General features: G+C 34.9%; 2 protein-coding genes across 3 annotated transcripts in view; one reads left to right on the top strand and one right to left on the bottom strand.

Annotated features, from left to right (window-relative positions):
- Positions 1-71: 71 nt before the first annotated feature.
- On the bottom strand, positions 72-5016 carry gpr137 (G protein-coupled receptor 137). 2 transcript variants are annotated; one of them, XM_051128221.1, is made up of 8 exons: positions 4921-5016; positions 3853-4444; positions 3723-3772; positions 3393-3633; positions 1606-1749; positions 1393-1521; positions 673-791; positions 72-595 (listed from the first exon to the last, which is right to left on the bottom strand). In XM_051128221.1, the coding sequence occupies exons 2-8, from the start codon at positions 4195-4197 to the stop codon at positions 502-504; spliced, it is 1122 nt and encodes a 373-aa protein (XP_050984178.1). In that variant the 5' UTR covers positions 4198-4444; positions 4921-5016; the 3' UTR covers positions 72-501. The 2 variants fall into 2 exon arrangements, with proteins under 2 accessions (XP_050984178.1, XP_050984179.1); XM_051128222.1 differs by having other exon boundaries at positions 4897-4998.
- Positions 5017-5772: 756 nt separating this feature from the next.
- Positions 5773-15910, top strand: part of pld7 (phospholipase D family, member 7) — a 10557-nt gene continuing 419 nt past the window's right edge. Inside the window, exons 1-11 of the mRNA XM_051128215.1 lie at positions 5773-5984; positions 7943-8839; positions 10826-11013; positions 11102-11285; positions 11374-11488; positions 11585-11712; positions 13278-13481; positions 13851-13990; positions 15144-15309; positions 15403-15502; positions 15740-15910. The exon at positions 15740-15910 is cut by the window's right edge and continues 419 nt beyond it. Of these exons, the coding sequence (XP_050984172.1) occupies positions 5982-5984; positions 7943-8839; positions 10826-11013; positions 11102-11285; positions 11374-11488; positions 11585-11712; positions 13278-13481; positions 13851-13990; positions 15144-15309; positions 15403-15502; positions 15740-15910 (2296 nt within the window). The 5' untranslated portion in view covers positions 5773-5981. The remainder of the gene's footprint in view (positions 5985-7942; positions 8840-10825; positions 11014-11101; positions 11286-11373; positions 11489-11584; positions 11713-13277; positions 13482-13850; positions 13991-15143; positions 15310-15402; positions 15503-15739) is intronic.

The raw sequence follows: 15910 nt of genomic DNA, 5'->3' as shown, positions 1-15910 counted from the left end.
ATTAAAAATCTTACTGTCCAAAAACTTTTGACTGGTAGTGTAAATATATAAACAGCAAAATAAAACATGAAACTGTTTAAATTAGTTTTTTATTAAAATAAATTGACAAATATCAGCGCACAAGGTTAGTACCAAAATTATTGCTTAAGTACGCAGCATTTAAAGGTCATCATCCCACAGTGTTCTGAGTATGGGTCACCATACTTGGCCACACGTCACGTCCGTCCAAAAAGAAAAATAACATCTGTTAATACATTTTAAGATTACCCTTATATATGATTAAAAGATAAATGTGGTCGTCATCACCAACTGGTCCCTTTTATCACAAGCATTTAGTCTAACTGTGGTCAGCTTTAAAAAGTCAAGGTGCAATTTCAGAAGTACAGATGCTTCTGATGAACATTAGTGCAAACAAGCCTATTGAGCTACTCAACAGGAAGAGGTAATGCTGTACTATTGCCTGAGATGGTCAGAGAAGATCTCTATAGCTTTGCATAGTGGTCAGGTCTGCGGGGTGGAGTAAAGAGAGTGGTGCTGGTTGCTCTGCTGAGTCCTGTTGAAGAGGAGTGGAGTCGTCTCGCTGGATCCAAACCAGCTGTTGATGCAGAGACTTGGTTTTAAATTACAAGTTTTTTAATGTTAAATATCTGAGCTGTAATAAAGCCTGATTACCTGCTATGAGGATTAATACTGTGACTCCAGAGTGAACCAGTGTCGTCGTCCATTCCACGAGGATCGTCAAAGAAATATGAGCGCGAGCCTCGTGTGTTGCACATCGCTGGGCTGCAGTTCTGAAGTAAACAACAAAGCAAACAGCTTGATGATGTGACAGTCATTTTTTGTGCCCATTTTTGAACAGATTTTATACATGCGATGACATAAAACTGATTTTAATATATTTGTGGGGTTAAAAATAATTGATTATTTTTTTTAATGTTTTTAAAGAAGTCTGCTCTGCTCACCAATCCTGCATTTATTTGATCCAAAGCACAGCAAAAGCAGTAAAATTATGAATTATTTTTACTATTTAAAATAAATAACTGCTTTCTATTTGAATATATTTTAAAATGTAATTTATACATGTGATTTTAAAGCTACATTTTCATTACATCATTACTCCAGTCTTTAGTGCCACATGATCCTTCAGAAATCATTCTAATATTCTAATTTACTGTTCCAAAAAACATTTTTTTATTATTATCAATTACTGTCAACAGTTGTGCTGCTTCATATTTTAGTGAAAACCTTAATACATTTATTTTAGGATTTTTTTGATGAATAGAAAGGAGTATAAAATATTTAAACACAAGCACTGACCCAAAACGTTTAAATGATAGTGTATTAAACTAAAATGACATGCAATAGGCGTATAAAAATGCACAATCAGCAGACCTTTTCTTGAGGAGGCTGGCGAACTCTGAAGATGAGAATGAGGAGGCCTGTAGGAAGCAGCTCCCAAATGAAGAGAACGACTCCGAAGATAATGTAGCCCCTGTCTCCAAGTTCACTCTGAAGGTCAGCCTTTGAAAACAACACTGAATATGACAAACTGACCAGTGACTGTAACACCTTTTCATTTGCAACCAACTAAGTGCAACTGCCCACCTGATCAGAGATGTTGTACCAGTCATAGTCAAAGGCCTCTACTTTATGATTCTGAGACAAAAACAGCACAGCAAGATTGTAGCACGCCCTGCTAGTGAAGAGGAAGATGACACCTGCGCCCAGCACCGCAGTCCGCCAAAGCCCCTGCAAGCATGAGACTAAATAAATAGCTGCAAATAACCATCTGACCAAAGTCTGTTGTGTTTATCATGGGCGCCAAATAAGACTCAAAATAATTCAGTAGATTATCAAGGATCTAATGTTAAAATCAATATTTAATCAAAACTGATCCTATATACACTACCAGTCAACAGTAAGATTTTTAATGTTTTTTAAAGAAGTCTCTTCTGCTCACCAAGCCTGCATTTATTTGATCCAAACACAGGAAAAACAGTACAATTTTGAAATAATTTACTATTTAAAATAACTGCTTTCTATTTTAATACATTTTAAAATGTAATTTATTCTTGTGATTTCAAAGCTGAATTTTTAGCATCATTACACCAGTCACATGATCCTTCAGAAATCATTCTAATATTCTGATTTGCTGCTCAAAACATTTATTAATATTTTGAAAACAGCTGAGTAGAATTTTTTCATGTTTCTTCTTGGTTCAGAAGAACAGCATTTATCTGAAATAGCAATCTTCTGCAACACTGTAAATGTCTTTATCATCACTTTTGACCAATTTAAAGCATTATTGCTAAATAAAAGTATTCATTTCCATAATTTCATTCCCCAGAAAATATATATACTGACTCCAAGCTTTTGAATGGTATAGTGTGTAATGTTACAAAAGCTTTTTATTTCAGATAAATGCTGATCTTTGGATTTTTCCTGAAAAAATGTACTCAGCTGTTTTAAATATTGATAATAATAATACAAATCATCATATTAGAATGATTTCTGAAGGATTGTTTGACTGGAGTAATGATGCTGAAAATGTAGCTTTGATCACAAGAATAAATTACATTTTAAAATATATTCAAATAAAATTTTTACTGTTTTTTGTCAATCAATCAATTTTTTAGTACTGTTTTTTGTCAATCAATCAAAATCAATTTTGCTGTACTTTGAATCAAGTAAATAAATGAATCAAATAAAATGAATCAAATAATGGATTCTGTGCAGTGAATGGGTGCCGTCAAAATGAGAGTCCAAACAGCTGATAAAAACATCACAATAATCCACAAGTAATCCACACCACAGTCTATCAGTTAACATCTTGAGAAGCGAAAAGCTACATGTTTGTAAGAAACAAATCCATCATTATAGCATTTTAACGTTAAACCACTGCTTGTCTAATATACTCATAATATTGCCTTCTCCAGTGAAAAAGTCATCTGGTCTGAATTAGGAGAGAAATACGCACAGATCAAGAACCATTTATAAGTGAAAACAGTCCAAAACAGATCTAACCAAATATATTTATATTGCTTTTTCCACTGGAGGAAGTGTTATTACAGATTATATACTCATATTTTATCCAGAAGCAGTGGTTTAAAGTTAAAATGTCTTACTGATAGATTTGTTTCTTACAAACACACAGCTTTTGGCTTCACAAGACAATATCTGATTGACTTGAGTGGTGTGGCTTGTGGATTATTGTGATGATTTTATCAGCTGTTTGGACTCTCATTCTGACGGCACCCATTCACTTCAGAGGATACATTGGTGAGCAAGTGATGCAGAGCTAAATTATATAAAGAAACAAACTCATCCACATCTCGGATGACCTGAGGGTCAGTAATTTTTATTACTCACTATTCAACTTGCCAAGTACGTACTTTACTGCGTAGGTAAGGGGTGGTTGGAGGCGAGGATCGAGTTAAGAGGAGCAGCGACGTTGCCAGACACACAGCTGCCAGAATGAACAGCAGGTCATTAACCAGTACCCGAACCAGAACCAGCCTCCATGTAGTTCCACCATCTCCACCGGAACCACCATTCTGTCCAAGGCTTGCGCAAACTATATTGACACACAGGAAGATGACGCTCATGGTGACATACATGCTCCGAGCCACCCGTCTAGAAGTCAAAGTACACACGCACACAATTCTTATTAAACAAATAACCAGATGATATCCATAAACATGCTAGTATGAAAATCCACTCACAGTCCTTTCCTGGGATCAATGCTGAATACGCTTCTAACTTTCAGCAACTCCTGTCAAAATGAAACAGTGTTATTAGGGAGTGGATTATTTTCTCAACTATGCAAACAAACTCCTATGAATCTTGTATTACCTGAGTGAAATAAAGGTTGAATAGACTCAGGGTGAAGAACTGCAAGCACACAGGGAAGCAATAAAGGAGCCAGTAGACTGGAGTGGGCAGGTGGTTGGCCGCAAGGGCATTACGGAAATAAAACGAGAAGAGTATTGTGCGAAGCGCTGCCCAGAACAGGCAAAGAAAAAGAAAAATACTCTGGTAGCTCCATCGCTTATGCCGATAGAGTAACAGCAGCCAAAGCTGAATGTATACGACTAAAAATAAACCCCCATAAAGACAAGTGTAAAGAACCGTGACACCCAGCTCTACTGATGGGGCCACAGCTGGTTTCATGGGGGAAGGTGGAACAGGAATGTGCATTATGATGATGAATGTAAATAAAAAGCTAAAATGATATAAAACACTGCATAGATCAAAGCTTTAAAATAAACTAAAACAAAACGAGTGTAAAATGTCAACATAAATCATATTAACAAAAAGGAAAAACAAATTTCGGGCATGTTACTAGTCTAATTCACTATATAATATTCAGTCAGGATCAAACTACACGACGAAAAAAAAAACAAACATCTGAAATATCATTTCTCAGAATTCCCCGGATGCACACCTGAAAAATAAAAATGAAAGTTAAATTGAGCTAAAATCAACACAGCCAAGGCTTACATAACAACAACCCAAAACATTCACACTGATATCAATAAAACCGTTCGTCTAATCCAAAACAATACATATTTTGTCTCAAAACAAAGTCAGTTATTGTAACTGTAACTGATTTTTGACACTCGCGAATCGATGACAGCTCGACTTTTGTTTTATTCGCTAAACCTACCAGGTAGATTTAGTGTACGGCACAAAACATAATAGTTTATGTAACATAATAATCTCTAACAGTCAAAGATTTATACTAAACCGACTTTAGACTGATCTGAAGTGACTAGCTGAGCGGCTAACGTTGCTAGATTGAGTTTAAAATCAGTTTGGTAACGTTAGTTCGGACCTGATATAAGCGACAAATGTTTTTAGTTGTTTTAAATGATACTAAATTAAATCAAACATTACCTTACAAATATCTAAGACACGTACCAAATCCGATAAATCCTTTTCCTCATCACTGAAGTCCTGTTCTTGTTTATGCGCTGCGTTATCAAACCGACTCACAGCTCTTGGCGACATCTAGCGGTACATGCTAGTAATGAAAAACATAAACAAAACTCGGCTTACGTTAATGCGAGACCACGCCCACCACAAAGAGCGCACACTTATTTGACTTCACCCCACAAAATTTTAGAAGTACAAAAATTAAAATGTTTTAAAATAAGTTGAAAGCGGAAGAGAGAGAGTTGTGCCATCTCGAAAACTGATAGTAATGTAAAGGATATGACTTTGTGGGCGTGGTTTACCGGCTGCAGGCTGTAACGGCGAGCGTGGTTTATAAGTTATTGACAGTATCTAGTGGGCGTGGCTTGTGATATTAGGCGTGGTTTGCAGTTTTGCAGGAAGCAGACCTATCATGACAAAAACGCCCATTGCTTTACCGCGCTGTATTAAGAACAGGAAACGGCGGTTAGTTCAATTTTACACCATCGATAACCGTCACTTCAGCTGGCATTTCTGTCATTAGCATTTATACCTGCGTTTCATTACATGATTAAGACGCTCAAATCAACATTCTGCTTTAATTAATAAAATTGTATGTTACGCCTTCACGCCACTGTAATAGATGAGCTCATCATTTCATAACTTTGTTATGTGTTATGTTTCGCGGCAGTACAGATTCAAAAGCTGTGAGTCAGAGGAGGGTTTTAACGTATGAACTCAGAGTATAGGCGAGGTTCTTCCTCACTTTTTCCTCTCTCTCTCTCTCTCTCTCTCTCTCTCTCTCTCTCTCTCTCTCTCTCTCTCTCTCTCTCTCTTCTCTCTCTCTCTTTTCTTCACTGTACCGCACTGTGTGCTGTAGTTCTGCAGCCACGTCGCAGACAGACAGCATCGCCCTTACAAACCTCATTCTCTTCAAAAGCAGCCGCCCAACCGGACCGACAACACGTTTGTCCTCATACTGTTTGTCAGACATTGTGTTTACACGTTTTTATTTTAAAAATTGTTACTCGTGACGGATAAATTAAGAGCAGTTCTTCGCTGTGGTCATGGTGAGTAGCCTGCTTGCTAACTTATGTCTCAAACTTGCTGGTTTAGTGTTTAAAACGGTTACAAGTGTTTTCTTTAGAGTTTAAGCATTGTAGTTTGTCATACACTCTCGGACGTTACTTAAGGTTTGGCAAACGGTTGTTACAGTAATTTCTGCTTACTGGATAACTAGTCTGGAATTAAGAGATTAAGGGAAATAGAGATGATTGTACAGTATCTATCTATCTATTTATCTATCTATCTATCTATTTATCTATCTATCTATCTATTTATCTATCGGCAGTCTTTGCCCTTTAAATACACGTTTTGCATTTTTTTGCATATATAAACAAATTACATATGTATTACACATGTATACACCCAGTATAATATATTATCTATCTATTTATCTATTTATCTATCTATCTATCTATCTGTCTGTCTATCTATCTGCAGTCTTTGCCCTTTAAATACACGTTTTGCATTTTTTTGCATATATAAACAAATTACATATTTATTACATATGTATACACCCAGTATAATATATTATCTATCTATCTATCTATCTATCTATCTATCTATCTATCTATCTATCTCTATCTGTCTATCTATCTGCAGTTTTTGCCCTTTAAATACACGTTTTGCATTTTTTTGCATATATAAACAAACTACATATTTATTACATATGTATACACCCAGTATAATATATTATCTATCTATCTATCTATCTATCTATCTATCTATCTATCTATCTAAAGGTCTTCACGCCTTAAACACAGGCTTGCATTTGATAATTGTTAATAACATTTACTGTATGTACTAAAAAACTGGATTCAGGATAAGGCAAAAACATGGTTTGGAAAATGGATTAATGATGTCACTCATTATATATATTTTGTAAATTATGAACCAAAAAAGTTACAGACTGCAGCTTTAACTAATTGTATATGTATATGTGTGTGTGTGTGTGTGTGTGTATATATGTGTGTGTGTACTTGTTTTTGCTACATTGTGGGGACCAAATGTCCCCACAAGGATAGTAAAACCTGAAATTTTTGACATTGTGGGGACCGGCTTACGGTTATTAAAAATTATTAAAAATAGTAAATGATGTTTATCCGAAAGTGTAACGATGCAAACATGTTTTCTGTGAGGGCCAGGTTTCGGGTTAGGGGATAGAAAATATTGTTTGGTCAGTATAAAATCTATAGAAGTCTATGGAAAGTCCCCACAATTCACAAAAACAAACATGTGTGTGTGTGTGCATGTGTTATAATTTCAGTCAATTTTTTGTCACTTCGTTCTTTGTTTTTATCCATTTTTTAAATTCTGTATAATTTTCATAAATTTTTGATCATGTTTTAGTTTTAAGAAATGGATAAGAAACTAAACTAAACTAAACTGAACTAAACTGTCTGTCACACATATATATTTATATTTATATATATATATATATATATATATATTTTTTTTTTTTTTTTTTTTTTTTTTTTTTTTTTTTTTGTTTTGTTAAGTATTTTATATTATCAAAGTACATGTTGAACTAAACTGAAATAAAAAGGAAAAACTATTAACAAAAAAATTAAAAAATGACTAAAAAGAAAGAGAATAGAACATACAAAAATAAAATATATGTTCCAGTGATACTGAACTTGATCTAAAACTAAATAAAATGAAACTAAAACTTATTCAAAAAATAATAAAATTATACATACATTTAAAAACAATGGACAAAAACAGAACATTATACATATATACAAATATATAACACATTACATATATATTACACATATATACACCAAATATAATCTAATATATTATCTATCTACAGTCTTTGCGCTTTAAACACACACTTGCATTTGATAACTGCTAAAAACATACACATATACCATATGTACCAAAGAATAAAGAGTGTGTATACAAACAGCAAATGTGTATAAACCTTTTACATAATTTTTTTTGCTTTCAAATTATGCTATAGGAACCAGAGGATGTACATTTCAGATCAGGAGAACATTTAGGTGAGGATGAGAATGAGAAAGCAACATTTGAGAGGAGGGATGATAAACCAGGAAGACCGCCGATGTCCCGCATCCCTACCTTTCAAAGCTCCCTGGGCCGCAAGCGAGTCACTGTCCAGAGTGCAGAGTCATCGCCGAAGATGGATGAATCTATCCACCAGGGCCAAAAAGAGAAAGCTGGCTCTACAGAGGTTGGAAGAGTGAAAATGTCAGGATCTGGAGGGAGAGAAACAGGACTGCCCATGCCATCGGTTCGTTTAAACACAAGCCTTGCTGATACTCTCTCTCAAGGTGATATCTCGGGTCACACCTCTACTGTTTTGGCTCCGAAAATAAATCAATCTCTTGATCAAACACCTGAGATTACAAAAGACTCCGATCAGCTTGATATGCCACTAAAGCGACCCCCGCTCAGGAATGTCTTTGAGACCTCTGATCTTGTCGTAGAGCCTATTTCTGAATTCGAAACCGCAAGCGTAGAGAGCGTTTCGGAAGACGAGCAGATGCCGGCGCAGGATGCCGTCGTAGAGGATCTGAGCTCATGCTCCTCTGTTGATCAGGTCGAGGCACCTGATGATCAAGAGGGTGAAGATAATTTGAGAGAGGACTTTGAAAAAGAAGATGTATCCCAATCACTTTGGACGGAAGAAAACAGTGTCACAGGGAGTGATGTGAAATGTGTGGAATGTGTTCCAGATAAGGATGATGGATCCATAATTAGTGGTCAAGATGAAACCACTAAGATCCAAAAACCTTCAGATAGTAAGAAATGCTCTACAGAAACACAACAGGGAGGCAAAACTGCCAATACTACTCAGACAAAACACACCAAGACCAAAACATGTACACCCTCCAAGGTGAGGAGAATCGTATTTCGTAACATGCAAAATTAATGGTGTTTGCTAAAGCAAGAATACTTGTTGGGTTAGAAATTTCAACAAACCACTATTCCTAAAAATCCAGTTTGTGCTAGTTAAAACATGCTTGTTGAGAAGAGGTGTCAAATGTTTTTGGACAGTAAGATTTTTAATATTGTGAAATATTTTTACTATTTAAAATAACTTCTTTCTATTTTAATAAATTTTAAAAAAATAATTTATTCCTGTGATCAAAGCTGAATTTACAGCATCATTATCCATTCTTCAGTGTCACATGATCCGTCAGAAATCAGTCTAATATGCTGATTTACTGTATTTGATGAATAGAAAGATCCAAAGATCAGCTTTTATCTGAAATAAAAACCTTTTGTAACATTATACACTATACCATTCAAAAGCTTGAGGGAGGGGATTATTGAAATGAATACTTTTATCTAGCAAGGATGCTTTAAATTGATCAAAAGTGATGATAAAGACATTTATAATGTTTCAAAAGATTTCTATTTCAGATAAATGCTGTTCTCATGAACTTTCTATTCATCAGAGTAACTTGAAAAAAATCTACTTAGCTGTTTTCAGCATTATAATAATAATAAAAATGTTTTTTGAGCAGCAAATCAAAATATTAGAATGATTTCTGAAGGATCATGTGACTGAAGAATGGAGTATTATGCTAAAAATTCAGCTTTGGAAATCACAGGAGTAAATTACATTTTAAAATATATTCAAATAGAAAGCAGTTATTTAAATAGTAAAAATATTTCACAATTTTACTGTTTTTGCTGTACTTTGGATCAAATAAATGCAGGCTTGGTGAGCAGAAGAGACTTCTTTTAAAAAACATGAACGACATGCACAGCAGTACAAGCTGTATGCAGACCAGAATCTCTTTCTCTGAAGTGATTTGACCTCTGATTTGCATACGTAAACAAATTTTTGCGACTAGTTGCCTTGACAAGTATTGTTTCGCCATCAAAACTGAATAGAATTTTAACAGAAGAGAATGTGTGAAATTGAACAGCCACAGTAATTACATCACTAACAGACATATAAATATATCTTGTTGGAAAGATGTTTGCATCAGTAAAGTTTTTAAGTCTTCATTTTTTATATTTTATATTGGTTTACACTACCAGTCTAACGTTTTTTAAACAGTAAAATTTATAATGTTTTTTAAAGAAGTCTCTTCTGCTCACCAAGCCTGCATTTATTTGGTCCAGAGTACAGCAAAAACGGTAAAATTTTGAAATATTTTTACTATTTACAATAAGTGTTTTCTATTTGAATATATGTTAAAATGTAATTTATTTCTGTGATTTCAAAGCTGAATTTTTAGCATCATTACTCCAGTCACATGATCCTTCAGAAATCATTCTAATATTCAGATTTGCTGCTCAAAAAACAGCATTAATCTGAAATATAAATCGTTTGTGACATTATAAATGTCTTTATCTCCAACATAAAGCATCCTTGCTAAATAAAAGTATTAATTTTTATAATCCCCCCCCCAAAAAATACAAAAATTATTACTGACTCCAAGCTTTTAAATGGTATAGCGTATAATATTACAAAAGCTTTTTATTTTATTTTTATTTTATTGATCTTTGGATCTTTCTATTCATTAGAGAATCCTGAAAAAATTTACTCAACTGTTTTAAATATTGATAATAATAATATCAATAATAATAATAATTAATATAATAAAACATGTTTCTTAAACTGAAGACTGGAATAATGATGCTAAAAATACAGCTTTGAACACAGGAATAAACTGCATAAATATTATAATTTATTTTTTTAAAATTATTTAAAATATTTCAAAATTTTATTGTTTTTGCTGTACTTTCAAATAAATCCAGGTTTGGTTAAAAGAAGAGACTTCTTTAAAAAAAAAAAAACATCTTACTGTTCAAAAACTTTTGACTGGTAGTGTCATTTAAAATCGCTAATTTTCTTTTGTTTTAGGAGACAAAAGGAAGGAGCTGTTCCCTTTTCTATCTCCTGCCCACCCTTCTACTCCTTTTGGGTGGATTTACATTGCACATCTGGCAGTATGGAGTCCCTAAATCTGTATCTCACCTGATGACACAACTTGAACTCCACTGGTTGGAAAGTTTCTGGATGCCTCAAGAAACATGCACCTCTGACTGTAGGTGAGGAAACAGGTCCTTTTCATATTTCTAAGCATTAAAAGTTTAGTGAGTTTAAGATGTTAATGTGTTTCTAAACACTCTTTATCAGGCTTACTCTTGTTGAGAGTGTCCCTGAGGGCCTCAGTTTCCCTTCCGGCTCGCCACACCTGCCTAGCATTGCAGAGGCTTGGACTAAACTACTAAACAAAGCAAACCGCTCTGTCCACATTGGTGCTTTCTATTTCACACTGCGAGATTTAGATTTGGGTCTCACGGAGCCCTCGTCTGTGCTGGTATGTGTTGTCGTGGACATTTTACTCTAGAACATTTGTTAAATGCATATGATCTAACAGGATCATTACATTTATATCTTTTCTACAGGGCAAAAAAGTGTTGAACCAGCTGAAGCAACTGGAACCAAACGGAGTGAAGTTGAAGATTGCTGTAAACGCCCCTCAGCCATACATCGCAGACACAGACGAACTGGTAGCAACAGGTACAACAGCATGCCGATTTCATGCGCAGCATGTGAAAATGTGTACATTGAGAATGGTAAACGGTAAACGCTTTCTTGCTTTGTGCTTTCTCACAGGGGCTGAGGTCAGGGGAGTTGACCTGCAAAGCGTCACTGGAGGCATTTTGCATACCAAACTATGGGTTGTGGATAAGAAACACGTGTATTTAGGGAGTGCAAACATGGATTGGCGTTCGCTTACCCAGGTATGTCCAAATCTAGTGACACTCTGTCATTATCTGATGGGACAAAAGTTTTCTGTTAACATGCAAATGTGCATGATCAGTATGCACGCAGGTCTTTGACATGTAAATGTGTGTGCGATTTTATTAGGGGTTCGAGTGTATAGCACTGAAATCCTATTGTAGTTGTCAGAATGGCCAAAGATCTCCATGTTAAACATCGTACAAATCAAACCGTAAGTCGTAGAGACTTGAAACTTGGAGGGATGGTAGTACTCACACCACCTACAACGTCACCAAGGCTCGCCCCAATCGACCTGATGGGGGCGCTACAGTGATCGAAAGTGCGAGATCGCTCATAACTCCTAAACTCCTTAAGTGCCTTATGCCGTTGGAATCCTTGGCTCACAATTTTTTGGGGGTATTGAACTTTCAACTCACTGTTCCAAAGAGACAGCAAAACGTTCAAAAGTAGCAGGGCCACTTTTAGTAAAATGCATATAACTCCTGAAAGGAATGAGGTATCTTTGCCAAACTCAGAACACTTACGTAAGAACTCAATATGAGGTCACAGGACCAAAATCGTGGAGCTTGGCCACTTGGTGGTGCTATAAGACTGAAAAAACATAAAAATGGCTATACCTGCACAACCATTTGTCCTACCAACATGAAAATCGCTGGTCCAAAGTGCCACAGTGACAGTTGCGTGGCCGCCATTGGCCGATGAAGTTTGAGCACCTATTAGACAAGGTTAACGGAGGTCGATTGGAACGAAACTCGGTCTGTGAGAAATTAGACAGAAATCGGCCACTGGGGGGGGGAGCGATATTGCATTTTTCAAGGGCGTAAATGATTGTACATTATACATTTTTTCGCACGTATTTGGACAACTTTGCCTCTAGAACCACTGCTGTCAATTAAATTGTTTGTTAAATGCTTGAGAAGACGTAAAGAACCTACTTTTGTAAAATAGTCCTAGGCTTTTTGCGCAATCTGGAAAAAAACACTGCAGTACAATTCTGTGGACTCTCTAGTTCAATAATTATCAAAAATGTTAAAATTTACCCTTTGGGAAGCTGTAAAAGGGTCGTTTAGAAATAGGGGCCTGTCCAAATTTACCCCAAATCCTATAAAGCCTAAAAGAAAGCTCAAAACTTCACAAAACCCGGTGAGCACATGCAACAGGTGATTCTAAACAAACATGGTAATTTTTAAGGATATCGGGCCACAGCTGGTGCTATAACAGTCATAAATGTTAAAAAACATAATATTCTGTGGTTAATTACCTAGATTTTCCCCAAATGCTTTTTAATCATTGATTTAGGTGGTTACAGACTTGCTAAATACAGTCTTTTTTCAATGCCTTAAATGCTTTAAAGCGCTTGAACCCAGGTAATCGCTGCTAGCAGCTATATTTTAATTTTATTATTTTATTTTATTTTATTTTAAAATTAATTAAATAAATTATTTTTTTATTAATTATCCTGTGCAGTTTTTTAGACTTTAATGTCTATTGGCTATTAACCCAAAATAATAAATCCTTAAAAATATACATGAATATGCTGAAGTATAATCAATATTTCTAACAGGTGAAAGAGGTTGGAGTGTCTGTGGAGGACTGCAGCTGTCTAGCGCAGGACGCCTCACGGATATTTGACGTTTACTGGGAAGTTGGAGCTCAGAAGAATGGATCTCTGCCTCCTTTCTGGCCGGGCCGTTTCTCCGCCCTCTCCAGTTCTAAGTACCCATTAGCTGTTAAATTCAACGGTGTCCCTGCACGTGTCTATTTGTCTGTGAGTTGTGTTTCTCTCACAAGTTGACTTCATTTGTTCGGTTTTCGTTTACCACATTCATAATATGTTTTCATTGCATGTTTTGCAATCATTTCATTCAACCTGTTCATGTTTCCACTTATTTTCTAACTTTTAGACTGACTGATTTACATTTGTTCCATGTGTCTATTTTTAATTTCAATGTATTGTGTATAAACGTTATCTTTTTTTGTCTTATCGCCACCTTTTCAATGCAGAAAAATAGTGCTTTTTAATGAATACATTGCATGGACAGAATATGTCCTTGTTCATTTTCATTCATTTCTAAATGTGTGTTTTTTTTTAGTATGTGCACAGATGTATTTGACAGTGTTTGACTTGTTCTTGTAGAGTTCCCCTCCTCCTTTATCATCATATGGGCGTTCTGACGATCTCTCAAGCATCCTCTCAGTAATTGCTGATGCTGAGCAGTTCATCTATGTGTCTGTGATGGACTACCTTCCTTCGTCCCAGTTCACAGAGCCCATTCGGTATGCTTTACCAATTGATATTGAGTCAGGTTTGTTTATTGCACTTATTATAGAGATTTTATGGTTAAGGCTGCAGTCCGTAACTAGTGGTTAATAAACAGAACTGCATGCGTCTTGTGAAATAACACTGTAGCCGGAACTACTTCTCTCTCTTTTGATAAAATAAAATACTTAACTAAAATAAAAAATATAAAAAATAAAAATATAAAATATTTTTCCACAAAGCATTTCTTATCTATTTCTTAAAACGAAAATATGTTTAAAAATGAATTAAAATTATATATATATATATATATATATATAAACTGAAATAAAAAGGAATAAAAACTACATAGACATTTAAAAAAAATTAACAAAAACACAACAAAATGACAAAAAAATGTAAAAAGAAAAAAGAAAACAAAAACTATTCCAGTGATACTAAACTTGATCTAAAACTAAATAAAATGAAACTAAAACTTGATCAAAAATTAATAAACATTATATGTACGTTTTAAAAAAAAATGGACAAAACACAGAACAAACTGACAAAAAAATGGAAATAAAAATGGAAAATACAAAAATAAAAACTAGCTTTTTTAACAACAAAAACACAACTAAATGACTAAAATGACTAATTTAAATGATACTAAACTTGAACTTAAACTAGATGAAAACTAAATGAAATAAAACTAAACCTTGATCAAAAATTAATAAAAATGTTTTTTTAAAAATGGACAACAACACAGAACAGTGACTAAAAAATTCAAATAAAATGGAAAACACAAAAATAAAAACTATAACTGAAATAAAAAAGAAAAAAAATACATAGACATCTTGAAAATTACTAAAAAATGTAAAAAAAAAAAAAAAAATATGAGACTAACCTTGATCTAAAACTATATGAAAAAATGGACAAAAACAAAATTAAAAAATGTAATAAAAATGGCTTTTTTTTAAATAACACAACAAAATGATTAAAAAATGTAAAAAGAAAATGTAAAATACAAAAATAAACAAAAAATTTAAATTAAGAAATTAATTAATATTACAATGATACAAAAAGAACACATAATTTTTAAAATTCAATATATTTGTATGCAGTTAGTTTATAAGCATGTGAAAGATTATTGTGATGTTTTCCATCATTTTCAATGTCTTTTATGTCATTTAGGTTTTGGCCTGTCATCGACACGGCTCTTCGTGAGGCAGCATGTGCGAGAGGTGTTGAGGTGAAGCTGTTGGTCAGTTGTTGGAGTCATTCTCCCGGTGCCATGTTCGTCTTCCTCCAGTCTTTATCAGTGCTCAACAAGCCCCCTCTGAGCTGCAACATTCAGGCGGTACGTTTCTGTATGCACTTTACATCTTCTGAATGTCTTCTTTTCATCCAGCCATCACTGGTGATTTAATGTCTAAAACGTTTCATCTCACAGAAAGTCTTTGAGGTGCCTTCAACACGACAGCAGCAGAGGATCCCGTTCGCACGTGTCAACCATGCCAAGTACATGGTGACTGATCGAGTTGTTTACATTGGTATGTTAGCTGTTTCCTCTCTACATACAAATTTCACAGCATGATCTCACTTGCATGCTTTTCCATATTCCAGCAACATTACGGCAGGTTTGGCGCTGCATCATCAAAAGCCTGCCAAGAGAAACAGTCGATGTTTACATTTGCAATTGAATTGCTGTGAATATGAGTTTTGAAATTAAGCGAATGTCAGTTTCATAACCCTGCTATGGTGACCGATTGTTGTATTGTGTTTTAAAGGAACTTCCAACTGGTCTGAGAATTACTTCACCCAGACGGCAGGGGTTGGGCTCGTTGTGAATCAGACAGGTTCTGCAGTAGGGCAGGGCCAGCAAACAGTTCAGAGCCAAATGCAGGAGATTTTCCAGAGGGACTGGCGTTCAGAATACGCTCAGACCCTCACTGATGTTC

This window comes from Labeo rohita, chromosome 14 (genome assembly GCF_022985175.1).
Source record: "Labeo rohita strain BAU-BD-2019 chromosome 14, IGBB_LRoh.1.0, whole genome shotgun sequence".
In the NCBI taxonomy this organism is placed as follows: Eukaryota; Metazoa; Chordata; class Actinopteri; order Cypriniformes; family Cyprinidae; genus Labeo; species Labeo rohita.
Note: the sequence above shows the minus strand (reverse complement) of the source record. Positions and strands in the feature narration are given on the sequence as shown.

Excerpts from the sequence above, each read along its gene's own strand:
- gpr137 (XM_051128221.1), bottom strand. The coding sequence starts at position 4,197 with ATGCACATTCCTGTTCCACCTTCCCCCATGAAACCAGCTGTGGCCCCA. Across the intron at positions 3,773-3,852 it reads TCAACCTTTATTTCACTCAG|GAGTTGCTGAAAGTTAGAAG; the intron begins GTAATACAAGAT and ends TCATTTTGACAG. Across the intron at positions 3,634-3,722 it reads ATTGATCCCAGGAAAGGACT|ACGGGTGGCTCGGAGCATGT; the intron begins GTGAGTGGATTT and ends TTTGACTTCTAG.